The 14,352-nt window shown below is 37.4% G+C and overlaps 1 protein-coding gene across 3 annotated transcripts in view; it reads left to right on the top strand.

Annotated features, from left to right (window-relative positions):
- Nucleotides 1-14,352, top strand: part of CD302 (CD302 molecule) — a 130,297-nt gene that overhangs the window by 25,415 nt on the left and 90,530 nt on the right. For all 3 annotated transcript variants that reach the window (XM_060016725.1, XM_060016726.1, XM_060016727.1), the window contains exons 8-13: nt 785-942; nt 3,027-3,137; nt 3,691-3,779; nt 3,902-4,071; nt 6,425-6,624; nt 7,193-7,335. In XM_060016725.1, the coding sequence (XP_059872708.1) occupies nt 785-942; nt 3,027-3,137; nt 3,691-3,779; nt 3,902-4,071; nt 6,425-6,624; nt 7,193-7,335 (871 nt within the window). The remainder of the gene's footprint in view (nt 1-784; nt 943-3,026; nt 3,138-3,690; nt 3,780-3,901; nt 4,072-6,424; nt 6,625-7,192; nt 7,336-14,352) is intronic.

Raw genomic sequence — 14,352 nt, forward strand, 5'->3', positions numbered from 1 at the left:
TCTGTGCTGTCCAATTCAGTAGCCACCAGCCACTTGCGGCTTTTGAGCCCTTGAAATGTAGCTAGGGCGACTGGAGAACTGAATTTTTACTTATTTCATTTTAATTGATTTACAGTTTTAAATAGCCGCATGTAGCTAGCAGCTACCAACCTGACAGTACAACCATTGATTGAATCATTTCCCTCTTCTCATAAGCTAAATGCTGTTTAAATTACTCCCAACACTTAAGTGACGATTGTTTCACTTTTATAATTATTTGAAAGCTGAAAAATGAAGAACGAAACACTAGAGAGCCAGTATTAAGACCTCCTCCTAGGATTCACCCATAGTAATAGTAAGTACTAGATACCTATTCTGTGCCAGCATGGTGCCAGCTGTTTTACCTGGGAAGGCAGTATAGTCATTCCATGGCCGTGATGGACAATATCCTTATTCTAATTGGAATATCTATGACTGTATTTGTAGAGTTTCATTATTTCTCATAAAGCAAGGTTTATCTAAACCAGGTATCAGGAACATCCAGCCTACAGGTCATAGTACAGCTGTTCCACCTGTGTACCCTACCTGTATAAGTGACCTGAAAAGCCCTCATCATCGGGCCTGCCTAACTTATCAATGCTTTTACAGGTTAATTAAGAGTACCATTTACTGAATTAAAATTTTAAAAGAAAAAAAATACCGTCAAGGCTCCTAACACCCCATATCAGAATGTAAAACTCAGTAGCGGTGTACATATTGAAGTATGTAATTGAGTAACCAAACAAATAAAACATTTTTCTTTTAGATGCCAAAGAAGAAGTATGGACAGGCCTTAGGAACATAAATACACCAACTCTATTTCAGTGGTCAGATGGTACTGAAGTTACTCTGACCTATTGGGATGAGAATGAGCCACATGTTCCCTACAATAAGACTCCCAACTGTGTTTCCTATTTAGGAAAGGTAGGAAACCTCCTCAAGTTTATTTATATCCTTATTGTTATACCTGAAAATCTAATAATAATAATAAGATGACTTTGGTTGGGATATTTGTGTTTAAGCTGGGAAAGAAAATAAAAGGTAAAAACACTGTAGACTGTCTTTCCAGTAGCTGCTGAGAAAAGGTAAATAAAGCAATTACTAAAGAAGCAATCCAATTCCTGTCTGAGAGTATCTTCTCTGGTGTGAAACAGATCAAGAGAATCCCTTTAGAGCTCAGATTCTTGTGCCAGATTGCTTCTGAGAAGCTGCTTTCTCTCAGTACCACCAGTGTGATATTTAGCAGGTAGCCACAATGTGACCTGGAAAATCCCATCTTCTCATGTTCAGATCAAAGTAAGCCAACTTTAAGAACTGAAAAACTATTGTTAAAAAATTAGGTCTGACTTTGTTCAGAGACTATCTTACTCCTATAGAATGCATAAATGTTTACTGAGCATGCTTTGGACTTTCAGAAGAGTCCAAAATAAACTATTGAGCCGAAAGGACATACGTATCTCTATATTTTTGTTTGTAGCACTTTCCTGTGGACTCCTAATTGTTTGGGAGGCCAGTCGTGTCACTCAGACTTCTAGAGAGACTTAAGTGGAAGCCATAAATGGTAGGGCTATTTAGAAGTGTTTCAATAGTAAAGATGTTTTTAGAAAGGTGTAAAGCTGAATTTAGAAGGGTGTCCCATTTAATGCTCCATTTAAAAGGGTACACAGGATATCTTTAAAAGAGTATCAAAGATAGAAATGAGGTCCCATAGGCCAGAGTGAACTGATGGCTGATCTAGACAGCTTCCAACATTCAAAACTGACCCGCATCACAATTGACTTACTAAAATTTAATTCAAAGAAAGCAGAGTGACTTAAGCAAAATCAATGTTAAGGAGCACATTTGAAAGCTGGAACTTTGACGTCTAGACTGAAGTAGAGTTGGCAGAAACTTTTGATTCTAAATTCTTAGGGAGTAGCTATTCTAATCACCATCATCATCTTAAATATGAGGAAACTCAGACAGGGAGATTAGGTGACCTGCCCCAAATTTTCTTTTGTTTGTTTGTTTGTTTAACATCTTTATTGGAGTATAATTGCTTTACAATGGTGTGTTAGTTTCTGCTTTATAACAAAGTCAATCAGCTATACATATACATATATCCCCATATCTCCTCCCTCTTGAGTCTCCCTCCCACCCTCCCTATCTCACCCCTTAGGTGGTCACAAAGCACTGAGCTGATCTCCCTGTGCTATGTGGCTGCTTCCCACTAGCTAGCTATTTTACATTTGGTAGTGTATATATGTCCATGCCACTCTCTCACTTCATCCCAGCTTACTCCTCCCTCTCCCTTTGTCCTCAAGTCCATTCTCTACATCTGCATCTTTATTCCTGTCCTGCCCCTAGGTTCTTCAGAACCATTTTTTTTCTTTAGATTCCATATATATGTGTTAGCATACGGTATTTGTTTTTCTCTTTCTGACTTACTTCACTCTGTATGACAGTCTCTAGGTCCATCCACCTCACTACAAATAACTCAATTTCGTTTCTTTTTATGGCTGAGTAATATTCCATTGTATATATGTCCCACATCTTCTTTATCCATTCATCTGTCGATGGACACTTAGGTTGCTTCCATGTCCTGGCTATCATTGCCCCAATGTTTTTTAACCTGTGGACAAACTGGCTGTGTCATATGGAAGAGGACTAGAACTCTGGCAACTCTGTGGGCTGGGTTCTTCTCTCTTCAACTTCTGTATAGTGTCCTTTGGTGGTTTTATTGTCACTCTTATAAGAAAATGAAATTCATCCCCACTGTGACCTTGAGGTGATGCTGAAGTAACAGGCTTCCAGGTTTGTTGGGTAGCATTTTCTAGGAGTATGTTCTCAGATTTAATCATTCATTTATATTCCTTTCCTCCCCCTCCCTTTCCTCCTTCCCCTCCTCCCCCTCTCCCTCCCTGATAGTTGTGGGAAGAAACTATCTTGACTTAAGATAAGAGTTCAATTCTAAATGTGTGGCAAATAATTTCTCTTGTGGGAAAAATTATTTTCTGTTTTTTTAAAAGCTAGGTCAGTGGAAGGTCCAATCATGTGAAAAGAAACTTAAATATGTATGTAAGAAAAAGGGAGAAAAATTGAATGATACAAGATCTGATAAGATGTGTCCTCCAGATGAGGTATGTAAAACCCCTGTGGAAATTTTTCTAGGCAATATTATACCTTCTTGGTTAGATATGGTAGTTGAGACTTAAATACTTTAGACTTGGAAAATAGAAGAAATTACTAGGTTCTGTTCATTTATACGTTAGAGCAAGCCAGAAGGTGGTGAATCATAGATATCGGCACTCTTACAGAAGAAGAAAGAGTTATAGGAAAACTAATTATCTATTCATGAATTTCTATAAAAATGTATATGATTATATCCTCAATGCTAATTTTTTACTTCTCTTACTTGTATTATTCTTATTCAAAAATAATTGAACTAACAACTGTTATACTTTTATGATGAGCTAGGCATTAGGGGTAAAGAAAGTTAAGACATTCCTTCTGTCTGACACAGGCTCACAGGCTTATGGAGGTTTTCTATGAAATTGTATCCCACTCTCATCATGTGTTTAAATTCCCTGTCCATGTCCTTAATTTCCCTTAGTTGTAAGATGTTACTTATGTAACAGAAACTGGCTTGTTATCAAGTGCAGAAGACAGTGTGATATTTTTCCTCTGATTTAGGGCTGGAAGAGACATGGAGAAGCCTGTTACAAGATTTACAAGGATGAGGTCCCCTTTGGAACCAACTGCAATCTGACTGTAACTAGCAGGTGTGAACTTTTAACTCTGGGTTCCTTTGCTAAATAATCTTCCTAAAAAAAGTGCGTCTTCAATTTATATAGTATTTCAGTCACTGTAAAAAACACCTACTAATTTGACTCTCATTTTGTAGATTTGAGCAAGAATACCTGAACGATATGATTAAAAAGTATACTAAGTCTCCAGAAAAATACTTCTGGACTGGCCTGAGAGATACAGATGCAAGTGGAGAGTATAGTTGGGGAAGTGCTGGTGGAATAAAGCGGGCTGTAACCTTTTCCAACTGGAATTTTCTTGAGCCAGGTGAGTGCCTTAGCCTTGAAAGCAGTAGAATACAGTGACTTGTGAAAGGCAGCATTCCTCCCAAATCTGTTCTTCACATACCTTTGAAATACGAAGGAGATGATGATTTTCAGGACTAGAGTCTGTCTACGGAACCATAAATAGAAGCAGCGACTATGTCTTCCCTATGAAATCCTCGGCAATTACCCAATAAAAGCTAGAAAACTCAGTTCTCAGAAACCACCATCTAATGGCACAGAGCTAGAAGCATCAGTGTGAGTTTGTTATCTTTTCCACATAGTCTCAAACAGAACCTAGAAGCTTCATTGAGGAGCACTTTACATTTTCACCTCTCTGCTTCTTAACTTCTTTCTGCAAAATTGAATGTGTTTATTTCTATTATTCTCAATGGGTGAGAATTAAGGAGGCAATGTATTATAGGTATTATTTTTTCTGAAAGGTAGTTTATCCTTCTTTAGCCTAAAGCGTTGACCATAATTAGTCATAGAATCAGAACATTTGAGCCAGAAAAGGCCTCAGAAGGCCCTTCTGATTTTAGAGTTGAGAAAACAGAGGCTTAGAAAGGTGACTTACTTGACGAAGGTTACCTGGTTATTGAATTGCTAAAATCCAGATCTGATTTCTAATTCAATGCTTTTTAGAGGACTTTCGTTTTTTATGAGACAGCATTCGACTTTTCTTCCTTTGAATTATTTATATTTTCTTATGTTTGTATAATGGAATCATGAAGACCATTTTTATAACATAGAAATTGGAACATGTGAATGTGTAGTTAAACACACTGTTTGAAATAGAGAATGCCCACAAAATTTGTAATACATGATCATCAGTATAAATATGAGTGGTATTGATAATAACAAGGTCATCTTTTTACTTGTAGAAGATGGAGGATGCAGATGCTAATCCTGGTTAAATTTCATCTTAAATTAGAATGTTCTAAAATACAAAATACATGATTTCTTTTATAGACACTCAGACATTTTAGAGTCAGTGTCACATTCTTCATGGATAAACCTCAGTGGTCGGGGGCAGGGGTGCTTAGGAAGTAGCTGTAATAGCTATTCTCTCAGTCTGTAGCCAGAAAGACTGCCTGTAAGTCCTCTTTACCATTATTACTCCCAGATTCAGCCAGTTTGGTTTGCATTGGGCAAGCCATGGATAGGGGGTAGAATAAGAGAAAATAGCACACCCATCCAGGGTAACACAGCATTATTTTTCCCAGTTCCTTGTTCCTCTTGCTGTCCTTGTATAATGAGACATGAGACCATATGGCTTCTCTGTGTGATGGAATGGAAGTTGTCCTTATTACTTTGCAATGTATGTTCTTCTTGTCCTCTGTGCATTTTCAGCAGTGTGATGTAATGGGAAAGGGAGCATGGCATTTTGCCAGACAAATCTGGGTTCAAGTTCTGACTCCTCCACTCACTAACTATGATTGTGGGCAAGTCACTAATTCTTCATCTGGAAATGGATCTGACAATACAAACTATCTTTTAATGTTGTAGTGAGTAAATAAAATTCTGGCTGCCATAAAATTAATAGAAACAAATGTATATTACCACACACCTCCTTCTACCTTTATGGTACCAGCTCTTCCTTTGGATCTGAATCTGAGAGTCTTGTTTTGAGGTTTACTAAGTTGCTTAAAAACTGTTGAAAGCTGTTAGGTGAATATGAACGATTTAGACTGTTCTGAGCATCATAGTGGTTTAGGGTACAGCTCTACACACACACCACCTAGATTCCAATTCTGGATCAGCAACTTTCTCACATGTGACCTTGGACAAATCACTAATCCTCACTGTACCTCAGTGTGACAATAGAATCCACTCTATGTGAGGATCAATTCACTTAATCCTCTTAGAATAGTACGTGGCAAGTAGTAAACACTTCTCTGTATTACTGTCATCATTATTATTGTGAACAACACATTTATTTCCTCCATTTTCTTTACTATTCTCTCTCCCCACTTTGAATCAAATAAAGTGTGTAGGCACTAGAAAATGTTTGGGCTTTAATTTTTTAATGTTTTTTAAAAATATTTATTTTATTTTTTGGCTGCTGTCGGGTCTTAGTTGCAGTACCTGGGATCTTCATTGAGGCATGCGGGATCATTGTTGTGGTGCACTGGGTTCTCTCTAGTTGTGGCATGCAGGCTTCTCCCTAGTTGTGGCTCACGTGCTCAGTAGTTGCGGTGCACGGTCTTAGTTGCCCCGCAGCATGTGGGATCTTAGTTCCCTGACCAGGGATCGAACCCGCGTCCCCTGCATTGGAAGGTGGATTCTTAACCACTGGACCACCAGGGAAGTCCCTTTAATGTTATTTTTAATTAAACTTTTCTGTTCAACCCCAGCTTCTCCAGGAGGGTGTGTGGCTATGGCTACGGGAAAGTCTCTTGGAAAGTGGGAGGTAAAAGACTGCAGAAGCTTCAGAGCACTTTCAATTTGCAAGAAAATAAGTGAGCACCCTGAGCCTGAAAAAGCAGCCCCCAAGCCTGAAGACCCCTGTCCTGAAGGCTGGCATAGTTTCCCCTCAGGTCTGTCTTGTTATAAGGTAAAGTAATATTCTCATTCAATCCCTCAATGAAGCTATCTGTCTACTCTCCTAGTCCATGTTTTTGTCCAAACTGTGCTCCTTCCCAGACATATACATCACCTCCTGAAGTGTTTGGGAGCACAGAGTCCTTGTCAGGGTATCATTGAACCTCTGGTGTCAGATGACTTATTCCCATATAAACGCATGTGCTACCCAAAAGAGCAGGGCCAGAGCCAGAACTGGCTCTTTCCTAGGGTTCTTTTGTTTTGGGAAATTGGGTGAGCTGCATGCCATGCTAATACTTTGCTTACGATTCTCATATCCCTTTAATTATTGTTGTCAAATGAAGAGTTCTGTCACTTCTTACACGTCAAAAATTTTACTTTAGGGTCCGTGTCAGTCTGGCCTCTAGTTGACACTTTCAACAGGACCTGTTTGTGTCACAGTATATGGGCCTTTACCTATGACTTTATTACGCTTCTAAGAGTCCATTTCAGGGGCCCACACATTTGACTGTAATTGACTTTGAACTTATGAATACTTTATGATTATACCAGGAAACAAATTAACATTATATTTTGTTAAGCTATTTCATATAGAAAGAATTGTAAGAAAGAGGAACTGGGAAGAAGCTGAGAGATTCTGCCAAGCACTTGGAGGGCACCTTCCTAGCTTCAGTCATATGGATGAAATAAAGAAATTTCTTCACTTTCTAACAGACCAGTTCAGGTAATACTTTTAGAATGAGATCTTCTCTGTTAAATTTGATGTCCTCTAGGTATTCAGAATTGACATGTTTTATTATCTAAAAGGGTTTTTCAGTACTTTAACAGTCATTCAACATCAAACATTTTTATGTGCAAGACGCTATGAGGGATTCAGAGATGAAGGAGACAGAGACCCCACCCTTTGTGTAGTGTAATAGTGTGCAGCAGTGGGGATAAGAAAAGTATGGTGGAAAAATCTAGAACACGAGTAGGGAGAGGCCATGGGAATTTAGAGGAGGGAGGAAGTGTTTCTGGGAGGTATAATTGGGGAAAATGTTATGAAGAAGGATGGTTCTTAGGAAGTAAGGTAATATTTGAAAGTTAAGATGGGAGAAAAAGCCAGGGAAAGCAGAACATAAGCAAAGGAACTGGGACTAGAATATACAGATATGGTGAAAGAGAAATGAGCCAAAGAACTTAGCTAGAAAATGGAATTTGGGTATAAAATTGAAACACCCTTTCTTGCCAGGGAAGGAGTTTAGTAAGTCAATAGGCAAAAAACAAACAAACAAAAACAAAGTGTGTGTGTGTGTGTGTGTGTGTGTGTGTGTGTGGAGAGAGAGAGAGAGAGAAACAGACAGACAGACAGACAGACATGGTAGGTAGATGCAGAACAATTAATTATAAGGCTATTACAGCCCAGCTGGTAGAAAACTACATTGAAGAAGGGCAGTAAGATGGGACAGTAAGGAAGTGATCAGAGATGTAACAAAGATGGAGTCAATAAGCCACTGTGATTTTGATGTTATGTAGAAGGAGGATTCCTGAACAGTTTTCTTGGTGTCCTTAAAGATAATGTGGAGAAATATGGGCAAGGTGTTGCTGCCATAGAGGGAATTTTTTCTGAAGCTTTGGGGACAATCATAGGTATGAGGGGCTTCTACTTCACAATTTATTTTTCCCCTCACTTTTTTTTTTCTTTTTTAAGAGAATGAACTTTTAAATTTATTTATTTATTTATTTTTGGCTGTGTGGGGTCTTAGTTGCAGCATGCGGGATCTTTCATTGCAGCACATGGGCTCTTCGTTGCAGTGCACAGGCTTTTCTCTAGTTGTGGTGCGCGGGCTCCAGAGATCGTGGGTCAGTAGTTGCGGCGCACAGCCGCTGTAGTTGTGGTGCGCGGGCTCCAGACATCGTGGGCTCAGTAGTTGTGGCACACAGCCTCTGTAGTTGTGGTGTGCGGGCTTCAGAGATCGTGGGCTCAGTAGTTGCGGCACACAGGCTCTGTAGTTGTGGCGTGCAGGCTCCAGAATGTGGGGGCTCAGTAGTTGCGGCGCAATGGCATAGTTGCCCCGTGGCATGTGGGATCTTATTTCCCGGACCAGGGATCAAACCTGCATCCCCTGCATTGGAAGGCAGATTCTTAGCCGCTGGACCACGAGGGAAGTCCCTCCCGTCACTTTTTGAATCGAAAAGAAGACCAGAACTTGGGGTTTCCCTGGTGGCGCAGTGGTTGAGAGTCCATCTGCCGATGCAGGGGACACGGGTTCGTGCCCCGGTCCGGGAAGATCCCACATGCCACGGAGTGGCTGGGCCCGTGAGCCGTGGCCGCTGAGCTTGCGCATCCGGAGCCTGTGCTCCGCAACGGGAGAGGCCACAACAGTGAGAGGCCCGCGTACCGGAAAAAAAAAAAAGAAGACCAGAACTTGTAAATCAAGGATTCAGGGTATACCAGGCAAAATTATGGAAAAGAAATCACCACCTGGACATACCCTAGTGAATACTTTCCTGATCGTTTTGACTCAAAAAAACAAAGACTTCAAAGAAAAATAGCAAAAATAAAACAGGTACCAAAACACAAAATCCAGCTAGCCTTCTTCTCTAGGACATTAAATATAAGAAGGCATTTTAAAAATTGACATCTAAAGAGTTTTGAACTGGAACATGTGGGCAATGTGTTGATCTTAGTTCCCAGTTGTGTGGTTTTTCATTTGTGAAGATAGTAATTGATAATGCTCCCTACTTGAAAAAAATTTCAGACATATTCCAGTTGAGAGATGAATAAAAATCAAAACACATGAACAGGTATTTTGTTGTTAAAGAATTAGAAGGAAGAATACATAACATAAAAACATAGTCCCAGTCTAAATAATGCAATATATGTAATTATAAAATTACCCTAAATTATCCTAAAGTTAGAATGTAATTATCCTAAATTCTGAAAGAGAAACAAGAATATTTTAATAAAACCAGGTGTTAACTCTGGTTAATACCAGAGTTTATAACTGTTTGTAAATAAAAACTGAGATGTAAAGAGATAAAATGATTGTGAAAACTGAAAGTATAATAAATTCTTCATTTTACCTGGAAATCATATTTAGAAACACAGAGTTTGTATTTTTTTAAAACTGTAAAGAGTATGTTCATCTACTGAATATGTAATGAGTGGGGAAAAAAAGGCCCATACAGCAAATTATAAAGGAATAAAATAACAAAGCATAAAGTCCGGCATAAAGAAGATGGCAGAAGACCAAATGTATCCATTATCAGTTATGTTTAAGTCCAAGTTTGCAAATGTGTTCAGTAATGAAACCCAACTCTATGCTGTTGAAAGATACCTAAAACAAATCTTGCCAATTAGTACCTTTCCAGCCCTAGGAGTATTATGTTCTTTTCCTGGAAGGAAGGGACCACAAAGTGTTTCAGAATCAAAACATTTTGATAAAATCCATATTTTCTGACACTCTTTTTAAAATTAAAACTACTGGCATCATTTTCATATTGCAGCAATAATTAGTGCTGATTAGCCAATGGCCCACCAAAATGTGGCATCACTCTCCAATTTGTTATGGTCTCCAATTTATTACTCCTTGGCCACTTCACTTATGTTATTTTATTTCTTTATAATTTGCTGTATGGGCCTTATTCACCCAAGTAGCATTGAGTTAATAATCACAAACTTAATGTAAAACTTAGAATGGGAAAATTAAAATAATGGGCAAAATTATATTGTGTAAATGTGAATGAAAAAGCTAGAGTTGTAGTATTAATATTAGATAAAATACAATTGAAGTAAAAAGACATTAAATGGGAAAATGAGATCTTATTATTGATTAAAGGTACAATCTACAGTGAAGTTATAATAGTCAAGAACCTTGACTTAAGATATCAAAATGTATAAAGCAAAAATATTAATTATATTGCTAAAATTTTTCAATAAAAAATAGTAATGAGAGACTCTAACACTCATCTCATTTATCAACGAACGAGACAGGCAAAATAGAAATAACATAGAACATATGAATAGTATAATTAAGATTGATTTAATAATATCCTCTTTATTTATAGATTAAAAAGTCTGTATATACTTCCTCTTCAAGCTCTTTGCCTGGATCACTTAAAATAATGGATCTATTAGGCTAAAAAAAAAAAAACCCTAACATTTCAAAGTGGCAGAATTATACAAGTTACATTAGAAGTGAAATCAAATCCCCTTCACCTAAAAATTCAGTGTTTTTTAAAAAAAATTTATTGGAGTATAGTTGATTTACAATGTTGTGTTAGTTTCAGGTGTACAACAAAGTGAATCAGTTATACATATACATATATCCACTCTTTTTTAGATTCTTTTCCCAAATAGGTCATTACAGAGTATTGAGTAGAGTTCCCTGTGTTATACAGTACATCCTTATTAGTTATCCATTTTATATATAGTAGTGTGTATGTATCAATCCCAGTTCCAAATTTATTCCTTCCCCCACCCTTTCCCCCCCATATCCATGTTTATTTTCTACATCTGTGACTCTTATTTACAAAATAAACATTCAGTGTTTTTAAGAACTCTTTTGGCAAGTAAATCAAAACTGTATAGATGATAATAAAAACACTCATTCTGAAATTCATGAGATATAACCAAAGCTATAGCTGGAGGTACATTAATAGCTTTAAGGGCTTTAATTATTAAACAAAAATAATGAAAATAAGCATTCACCTAAAAGTTAAAATATTTATCAACATAAATAAAAGGAAACCATAAGAAAGAACCTAATAAAGATAAAAGTGAAATGAATTAATTAGAAACTGGAAAAGCAGTAGAACTGACAAATCCTAGAGTTTTATCTCTAGAAATAAAACTACAAAACAGAGGAAAAAAATCTACTGATGACTAAATCATGAAAACAAAAAAGAAAACAGATACTTAAAATGAAACCTAAGTAACAGATTATAAAATCCTTTCAATGGAGAATTTTTTAATTGGTAAGAATCCTATGCATAATTCTACGTTATTATAATGAAATTATTAAAGTGAACAATATCTAGGGAAATATAAATTAGTATATAATTGATTTAATAAGTGGAAACCCAGTATTCCAATAGCCATGGAAAAAATGGAAAAAGTTAACAAAGAATTTCTTCCAAGAAAAAGATAGTAACTACATATATGGTTCTATATGTGATCTCCTTCATATCTTAAAAAAGAGATCATTACCACGTATTTCAGTAGTATAACCAAGAGATTGTATTCCATTACATAGAAACTGGTGCAAGCATTCAGTTTATTTCACAAATAGTCTAATTCTGATATCACAACCTGTCAAAGATAGCACAAAGAATTATAGACCAACCTCATATCTAGACTTGAAAAAGTAAATACTAACGGGGGATACAATAACAAACGCAGATACACTGCTTATTGCATGCCAGATAATGTCCTAAGTATTTTCTACTAACTAATCCTTACAACGGCCTATGAGGTAGGTTACTATGCCCATTTTATCTAAATGGGGAGATGGAGACACAGAGAAGTAAAACAACTTGCCCAAGGTTATATAGTTAGTAAATAAAGGATCCAATATATGAACCCATTAGAGCCCACTTTCTTAACCGACTGTGTTATAGTACCTCAAAATAACATGCCTTGATCATGTAGGATTTCTTCCAAGAGTACAAGGTTGGGCCAGTATTAGGAACTCTATATATCTAGTCAAATACGTGATCATCTTAATAGGTGCTGAGAATGCATCTGGTAAAATTCACTATTCATTCGTGGTTTTATATATAAATATATACTTAACATAATTAACACATAATTTCTTATTAAATTAAAAATAGAAGTGTAGTTCAACCAATAGCCATATGACACTTAATGATTAAACATTAAATGCATTTCCATGAAAGTCAGAAAAAAGGTAAAGATGCCTAGTATCATCACTTTTGTTGATCTTTGTTTGGAATTTATCCCCTGTTCATTAAGATTTTAAAAAAGAACATTACAACATGCAAGTATTTATAATGTATTAAGTGGGAAGAAAGGCAAATTATAAAAGAGTAGAAAATATACTATTTACATCAAAAATTAGACTGCAAAACTACGTCAGAAAAGATCATCGTTGTTACCTCTGGAAGATAAGATTTTGAATGCGTGTTTAAATGTTTGAACATTTTTCCACATTTTCCAGATTTGCATCAATATGCTAACGATTGTATTTTCTTCATTAAAGCAAGTAAAGTCTCACTACAGTGTGCTTGGAATCTGATGAAAAATACAATACATGCGTTCCATAAATAATCATTTATTAAGCATCTGTTGTATAATTTCTAGTATTTTAGACTTCATTTTCTAGCATTAGAAATTAATATTCAAAATTTCATTGCACACTAAGCTAATTTGAATATACAAACTCTTAAGTTTCTTTCAAGGTGAGTGTTTCTTAGCTACTGCCCACAACCTTGAGAGTAGAGTATAATGAATGCAATATTCAGACCGAATCTTTCCAGACATACATTTATTAAACAGTCATTGAAGCAGGCAAAAAACATGTTATATAACCTGTCTTGTAAGCTTACAACATCCCGGTAGTCTGTCCTTTTAGGTTCCAGTGACCATCTTGGCATGGAACGCTCATTTGAGGTAAATGTGACAATGTTCCAAAAGCAGGATTCTTCTGTTCCCACTATAGCTGGCATCAGGCAGTCCCAGTCACCTGACCCAATGACTGGACATGGGACCATTAAAAGATCAGGCCCCAGGGCTTCCCTGGTTGCGCAGCGGTTAAGAATCCGCCTGCCAATGCATGGGACATGGGCTTGAGCCCTGGTGCAGGAAGATCCCACATGCCGTGGAGCAACTAAGCCCGTGCGCTATAACTACTGAGCCTGCGCTCTAGAGCCCGCAAGCCACAACTACTGAGCCTGCGCTCTAGAGCCCGTGCTCCACAACAAGAGAAGCCACCGCAGTGAGAAGCTTGTGTACTGCCATGAAGAGTAACCCCCGCTCGCCACAACTAGAGAAAGCCCGCACACAGCAACAAAGACCCAACGCAGCCAAAAATAAATTAATAAAAATAAATAAACTTTTTTAAAAAAGAGGGATCAGGACGTAGATCCATTTCCAGTGGTACAAGATACCAGCCTCACGAGATTCTCATACCCTTTCATGAAGAGTGAGAGTGTCCCTAAGTATTTTTAGCTATTCCTCATATCTTCAATTTTACCAATGAGTGCCCATTTCTAAGATCATGCTGATTAACAAGCTTCTAAGTTTGCTGATATTAACCTATTTCTGACATTTACTCTGCTAACAACCAAAGTCTCAGGTACGGCTTTTGGACTGCAGTCTCCCTTGTGGTGGCTGCCTCTGGAACATAACCTTTGTAATGCCCTGCTGACCCTCCCTGAAGAGAGAATTTCAGCTGGGCAGCTTGCTAGCCCCTAGATCTCAAGCTTGACACACACAGTATCATACTGTCTAAGCTAAAGTATCTTTAAGGAAAATACTGACATAAACAAACTGGGTTTTGAATCAAGTTCCTAACCCAGCAAGAGATTAGGAACCTTTAAGTGGTTCAGGGAGCCATGGATAAGTACTAAGCAATGAGGTTGTGGATACAGTCAGCCCTCCATATCCACACGTTTCACATCCGCAGATTCAATCAACTTCAGATCGAAAATATTTGAAAAAAATTCTGGAAAGTTCCAAAAAGCAAAACTTGAATTTGCCTCATGTTGGCAACTATTTACATAGTATTTACACTGTTTT

Source organism: Delphinus delphis, chromosome 7, assembly GCF_949987515.2.
Source record: "Delphinus delphis chromosome 7, mDelDel1.2, whole genome shotgun sequence".
NCBI classification, from domain to species: domain Eukaryota; kingdom Metazoa; phylum Chordata; class Mammalia; order Artiodactyla; family Delphinidae; genus Delphinus; species Delphinus delphis.